Genomic DNA, 7,158 nt, shown 5'->3' on the forward strand with positions numbered 1-7,158 from the left:
AGCGGTAAGTACTTCACCTCGCCGCCCGATCGCATATCAACGGTCCTAGCTCCTCCAGACAAAACTCACAGCACTGTGGATCATCAGATGAACTTCAACTGTGGGCAGGCCTGACACCCTCCCCAGGTTTGTCCCGTGTCCGCCACGTACCCGGCATCGATGTTTAATTTTACAACATCGGTTGGTGGGAGTGTCCACTTTCCGGTAGTGATCGATTCTCTAACTGTCCGTGCCTTCACCACTTGCTTCCCATCTCTCATCTGGATTGCCAAGTTCTGCTGTAGTTTACCTGGATCTCTTGGGATCAGTGAGTTCTCCTTTTGCCCCCCGGGCTTTGCTGTGCCGTAGTTGAATAGCTCCGACTCCATTTTACTGAGAAACCCCACTGATCTGCTCATCGATTCTTTGCCTGCCCCATGGATGCAATCATCTCCAAGCAACAGTAGTTTTCTCCGGCTTTTCTCATGTGCCATGCAGCGGGAATACAAGTTGCAACGACTGGGGAGTACATGTTACATCTGCAATGTAGTTGTGCTTCATGTCTGGAGCACATGCAACACACACGAAGCACATATTGTGTCACATTGGGAGGACAAGCCATAATATAGTACACTAGAAAGTTCGACTTTACTTTGATTGAGAATAGCATGCTTACTTTATTTCCTAAAATTAATTTGACGTTTCTTTTTTTATTTTGGATCGGAGTTGTATAAATGCTAGAAATTTGAGTATTTCATTGTGTTATTCTAAAATAAACTAAGACCCTTTTATAAGTACATGTCAATCTGCCAATCTTGCGCTCCACGGGAGCACACTAAACAACCGTGTGAAGTACACATATGTTGTCTCGAGGAGCACAAGTTAGTTCTCAATGGGGGTACAAGTTGCGCTCGAAGAAGTTCATTGAAACCTCTAAAAATGGATCTAATTTTGAAGATTTTAACGCGAGGGATGCAACAGTGTAAATGGTCCGTAATTTGGACACTCGGTTCAATAGATATTCCATTATAAAAATCTGATACATTAAAAACGACACAAAAGCACAAACCACCCTTCTCCTCCCGTGAGAAGAAACCCAACTAACTCTTCTGATGGTGATAAGAGATGCACATAAGTATCGACATTTATTCCCATTAATGATTTCGATAGTCCAGATGGCAGCCACTTATAATGGCTTCCGTAACATATAGAAAAGCTTCACAAGCACATAATGTTTCAAGCAATGCAGATAAACTTTTGAATTCTTTCTCATGACTTGACTGGAGCCTTAACAAACACACAAAACACGGAAGATGGTAGCATGGGTCGAAGCCTACGCCTTCCACATCCATACATAATGTTGCCCCTTTGGAAGGGAAAGACAACCATGCCATGGTGGCAGAGCTAACCTTAGACTTGAGTTGGCGGTGCAGGAGCAAAAGCGTTGCAACCGACTTTAGATGTTGTTGGCACCAGAGGAAGATTACTGCCAACGTATTCTTAGTAGTGGTCCTTCTTCCGAACTAGGCGGTATGAGGCAACCTCAAGAGCGGCAACTACAAGAAACAAAAACGTCGCGATCACAAAAATTGCGACACCTCCGACAGTCCTAGCATTCCCAACAGTTTTCTTTGCAGAGCCTTCAAACCCTAACATGGCGCCTGCCAGAAATAGTAGCACTGCTATGATCGCAAGGACCCTGAAAGTATAGACACATGGTGTAGAGACCATATTAATTATACAAGTTAAATCAACAAGCCACCAAGTAGATATAGATTCTGTATTAAGTTTAGTTTTCAAATTCTAAGAGAAATGATAAAAGAACAATGAATTCTAAAGCTCTCGGGCCGCGCCACCACTTAGCACACAACGCACCACTAGACTAGCAATAATTTTAATGACAATATTTTCCTTGATTAGCGACAAAAAGGAGGCGGCATATCGAGTTGTGAATAACCAAATTATTTATGTACCATGAGATGATGAAGAAGACCACCGCCGCGATGCGCTTGGCCCCCTTTGTTATCCGCCACGCCCCACAGCAGCAGATGGCCATGCTGGCAAGAATCTGCGTCATCAACGCCAACCCGGCCGCTACCACGCCACATGTCATTGCCGGCGATCGCCGGTACGTAGAGAACTCGCCACGGTCATCTTGATGATGTTTCTGCATGAATAAATGCACGCCGTTAAGAAGAATCAACAATATTATTATCAACTAGGTTATGCTTGGCCGGAGTTTCTTATTTTGAAATCTTGGCCTAAGGTTAGAGTGAGAAAGAGATAGCATGTAGCAGGTTACAATGACAAAGACATAATATCTAGCGTGCGATGTGTGCATACCAGCGCCAAGAGAACCGCGCTGATGACTCCGAACACGATCGTCATCACAGCGAGGATGCTGGTCACCACCATGAGACCTTTCCTCCCCATCGATGATCTCACTACTAATCGCAGCAGATGAGTTAAATAGTGCATTGCCACACGCAAATAGATAGACAGAGATGAACAAGTGCATGAATGCGAGTATGCAATGTTAGCTCGAATAAGGTTACTCGAGGACGGGCTACCTCATGCATGAAGATTGTCACCCGCATTGCTCCATTTCTTGAAAGCTATATAAAGTTGGTAAATGTATATTTTAATTAATTAAACTACCTAAAATATATGTCATTCAGTTGCATGTAACCAAAGATCTGTGGAGGATTCACACGACTCCGAGTGGAGCGGTGTCAAGATTCCCACCCCACCAAGCATGGCAAAAACTTTGAGATCTGTGTGGTGTCTTTGTTGCCGGCTTATATGGGCAAAGACCGTACTGTCGTTTCTATTGGTCAGAAAACAAGGATTTCAAAGTGTATTGCCTACTGATCCTGTGTTTGTTGTAACCATGGGTTGTGCTGCAGAAAAGAAGACTACAAGGCTTGCTTAGTGAGATTTCTAAAAGACTCTGCCCTGTGGTGGGAGAAGTCTCCAAACACTCGCATGGATGTGGCCCTGCTGTCCGACGACTCTGTTGATTTTGAAAGGATAACATTGTGTCAAGATGATAGATGTCTTTGGTTGCTTCATGCGGTAGTCTGGATTATGTGGTCATTGACATCCCATCCTTTAGATGTGGTCAAGTATCTAGGGAAGTATGATCTCAATGGGTACTTGTTGTGCTTGTACTGTGACTCGATTGTCGTAATGAAAATGGAGCAGTGTAGCCCCTTCGATAAAGGAAAAGGCATGGCGCAGACAAGCAAGGTCGCAGCACGCAAAAAACAAAACTTAGATCAGCAAATAGACATCAAGATAGAGGCACCGCGAACTATCACATTGCGGGTATAAATAGAACTGAAACCTGTTTTTTTTTAGAAAAAGGAGGATGACCCCCGGCCTCTGCATCCGGGAGATGCATACGGCCACTTTATTAATTATTCTCACAAGACCTTACAAAGTAATACAACAGTAAGACTAAAGCCGCCGTCTAAGCAACAAACTGTCGCTACACCTATCCAGTTGATGAAGGGGCGCAGATAGCCTGGGCCTAATACCAAACAGACATCGCAGCCAAACCTAACATCTAAGACCTGAGGACCCATCCAGGACGCCTGCCGGGCATGGGTCTCGCCGGTCCGGCGTGCTCTCAGAGGCCGCCGCCGCCAACTGCCACCGCTCCATCTTCAGAACTGTACTGATGCATCAACCTTGCTCGGTCTAGCTATCGTCGACGCCACCACGGCGCCCAACGGTACCTCCTCCCTGCGCGCAAACAGTTGAGCACGTCGCGGTCGCCGCTGATACACCTCAGCACCATGCTGCCAAGTACCACCAGCCGACACAGCTTGAAGTCTTTGGAAGATCTGTCGTGCGTAGCACCTGCCGACCAGGCATGACTCAGCGTAGCACCTGTCGATCAGGCATGACTTGACAGCTCCACCGAAGCTCCGTGCAAGACGAAGCCGCTCCACCTCCCGCCTCTGTCTTCTAGCGCTGCTCCACAAACGATGCTCCCAAGAGAGAGACGGCACCGTAGTACCGCCATCGTCCGATCTGGAAGGCCAGATCCGAGGGTTTCCCCCGAAGCAGCACGAGTGGGTTGACAACAGTTACACGACGATGCCTTCATCAAGGTAACGACGCAAAACGCCGCCATCGCCCGCCAACGGCTCAGTTTTCACCGGCAACTATGTCTCCCCGACTCGTAGCCGGGACTAGCTGACGGATCTCGAGATCCGATCACCCAGCCGCAGGCCGATCACCTCTGACAGAAAAGATGACCACCACCGTCGACTGCACCGGTCAGAACAGATCTGACGAAGGTGCCGCCTACGCGACCACCAGGCCCTCCACGCCGCCGCCGCCGATCCAAAGGCAGATGGCGCGCCGCCGCCGTCGCCGACCGCAGTGCCGCCTCCGCCCGAACATTGCTGGTCGCCGCGCCCGCAGCCCGCGCCAACTCCGACGCCGCCGCGCCGCAGCCATCGCCGTTGCCGATCGGATCTGAGGCGCCTCCACACGATTCGGGGATCCGCACAACCCCAGATCCACGGGAGAGAGGTGATGTCCTCCGCCACCGCCGTCGGCCCCCGGGCTTAGACCGGCAGCGTCCCCCGGCGGCGGCGGAGGGTGGGGAGGAAGGAGTATACGCCCCCGGCGGCTGGGTAGGGAGCCGCCCGAGCCGCCCTAGCGGGGACGACGCGAGGGCTGTTATCAAATCGACCTGTTAGGTTGATCTCGTACCGATCGAGCCCAACGGCTCGACGGACCCCTTGGCTTGCGCCCTGATCGGGGGCGCCCAACCCTTTTATGGGTGGTGGGCCCCTGTCGCAGCGCTATATAAAGAGGTGGGGGAGCCGGCTGCACGCGGTACGAGGTTCATCGTGCGCCGCAACCCCCACCGATATCCCTACCGATCTAGGATTAGCGCACAAGCGACGGAAAGCTCCGCCACCAGCCACTTCACCCTCATCATTACTCTCTGCCATCGCCGTCACCATCCACCATGGCGGCCGCCTCGAGCTCATCCGGCCAGGCAGAAGGTAAATCACCGGATTGATCTAACCCTACCCAATCCAAGAGGTTTAATAAAACCAATCTCCTGGGGTACTAAACTACTCCCTCCATTCCGAATTACTTGTCACATTCTATTCATTTATGCGACAAGTAATTCATGATGGAGTGAGTTTATCCATTTCTGTGACAAGTAACTTGGAATGGAGGTAGTAGCTGAAAAAGACGAGGAGCAGAGGAATCTTTACGTTATACTCCCTCCGTTCTCAAATAATTGTCTTTCTAACCATCTCAAATGGACTACAACATACGGAGGTATGTAGACATGTTTTAGAGTGTAGATTCACTCATTTTGATCCGTATGTAGTCGCTTGTTGAAATCTCTAGAAAGATAATTATTTAGGAACGGAGGGAGTAGCTCCAAATCGATGGGAACCAGCCGAAATCTAGAAAGTGACCGCCGAACCCTACACAATGAAGCCGAAATGTAGAAAGTGACGGAAACCAAACCTTTTGGTGTGGGAAGCCAGAGCGAGAGGGGTGATGATATGAGAGGAGTGGGAGGGCCTTGTCCGTGACAGATTTTCATGCATGTGATGCAGGATCCATACAACCATATGAACATGCGTACATAGTACCACATGACAGAATTTTGGCTGGCTTCGCCCCATGTCCGGTTCAGCCATCAACGTCCACGCGCGCGGTCGACATGCCTTGATGTGCCACACCACACCAAAAGTTGATGTCGACGGAAACATGAGATTCACTTTTTCCCCCAAATTAAAGGGCAGAAGCCGAGTTGGACACTCATAGGAGAGTGCGAAAAATAGAAATCACGGACGTGCTCAAAGCGTGGTCGCTCTTGCCGCCCACACAACACAAACCACAGTCCGAGGGTGGCTGGGAAGTCAAAAATATCATACGGAAACCAATATACGAAGCAAATTTTTCTAAAGAAATGCATTTGAAATTTTTCAAAAAAAATACGGATGTTAAGAGGATAATGTCCTATTGTCATGTGAAGTTTCAAGTAAGAACATATTACAGAATGAGCCATGAAAAAGACAAATTGGGGGCAGTGAATAGTGTCATTACTGTTTGGCACTATTCAGTAATAATTTTGTCTTTTTCATAGCTGACATCACGTAATGTGATTAAATTTAAAAATTTGCACGAGAGTAGAACATCACCTATGTTAACCTCTTATATATTTTTTAGATCTTTTTAAAACTTCAAAACATCATTTTCACGTGCTGATTTTTATTGGTTTTTCACTAAATGTTGGTTTCTGTACTTTATTTTCCCGGCCGGAAAGTGTCTCCTAATCCCGCCGGGAGAACTAAACTAGCAGAAAAAGACGAGTCAATGGATGAGAGCAGAGGAATCCTTACCTGGACGAAGCGCAGCAATATAATGGCCAAGGGATCGTTACTCGGGAGGAACCAAACCTCGCCGGAGATTGGGACGGAAACCTCACCGGAGCAGTACGGTCTTGGGTTGGTTGTGGGTGAAGCAGCGTCCGCGAACGAATGGATTCCGAGTTCTATTTGCCTTCGGAGTCCATCCACTATATATCCCCGGCCGACACAAAAATAAGTGGATAGCAACTTATCTCGATCTCGTGACTCAGATACGTTTTCGAAGCGAGAGAATCAGAAGCGGACACGTACGTACGTACGTGCGGCCTGTCGACCGCTTCCACTAGCCAGTAGAAAGTTCAAGGATTGCATGAGGTGCACGATGCATATTTTATGGTTGGTCGCAATTTCTTTATAGGAGCTTCGGTTTTGGTGTTTTTGAGCTTGTTGGACTGCTAGCAAAAGCCCGATGAGTTTGTGGCCTTCGATCATCCTTTGGACATTTTGATAAATATCAAATCATCAAACTCTCTGAAGGGTCTTGATTTGGTGCCCGGAACACCTCCGGTTTGACCCCTAGCTTGATTCTTTTGATGTCCCAAGTCCATAAACACGTCAACACACCTACAAAGACCACAAATGAAAGGAAAACTAATATAAACCAAATAAAAATAAAAAGTGTGCAAGAAAGTTGGTAAAACAAGTAAATACCGAAAACTATGCGTTGAAGACATGAATAAGTGCTAGATGGGTATGATATGAGGGATTTTGGCACTAGAATATACTCTAAGAAGTATGCATAAAATCCACTCACCAACTGCCA

General features: G+C 47.8%; 1 protein-coding gene across 2 annotated transcripts; it reads right to left on the minus strand.

The window, feature by feature from the left end:
* Positions 1-1,223: 1,223 nt before the first annotated feature.
* On the minus strand, positions 1,224-6,552 carry LOC123110100 (uncharacterized). 2 transcript variants are annotated; one of them, XM_044530534.1, is made up of 4 exons: positions 6,369-6,552; positions 2,323-2,423; positions 1,953-2,146; positions 1,224-1,678 (listed from the first exon to the last, which is right to left on the minus strand). In XM_044530534.1, the coding sequence occupies exons 2-4, from the start codon at positions 2,410-2,412 to the stop codon at positions 1,480-1,482; spliced, it is 483 nt and encodes a 160-aa protein (XP_044386469.1). In that variant the 5' UTR covers positions 2,413-2,423; positions 6,369-6,552; the 3' UTR covers positions 1,224-1,479. The 2 variants fall into 2 exon arrangements, with proteins under 2 accessions (XP_044386469.1, XP_044386468.1); XM_044530533.1 differs by having other exon boundaries at positions 2,323-2,426; positions 6,369-6,543.
* Positions 6,553-7,158: the final 606 nt, after the last annotated feature.

Source organism: Triticum aestivum, chromosome 5B (assembly GCF_018294505.1).
Source record: "Triticum aestivum cultivar Chinese Spring chromosome 5B, IWGSC CS RefSeq v2.1, whole genome shotgun sequence".
NCBI lineage: Eukaryota > Viridiplantae > Streptophyta > Magnoliopsida > Poales > Poaceae > Triticum > Triticum aestivum.

Coding starts and splice junctions, on each gene's coding strand:
- LOC123110100 (XM_044530534.1), bottom strand. CDS start 2,412: ATGGGGAGGAAAGGTCTCATGGTGGTGACCAGCATCCTCGCTGTGATG. Junction 2,147..2,322: donor GCGCGGTTCTCTTGGCGCTG/GTATGCACACAT, acceptor TTATTCATGCAG/AAACATCATCAAGATGACCG. Junction 1,679..1,952: donor GTCTTCTTCATCATCTCATG/GTACATAAATAA, acceptor CTATACTTTCAG/GGTCCTTGCGATCATAGCAG.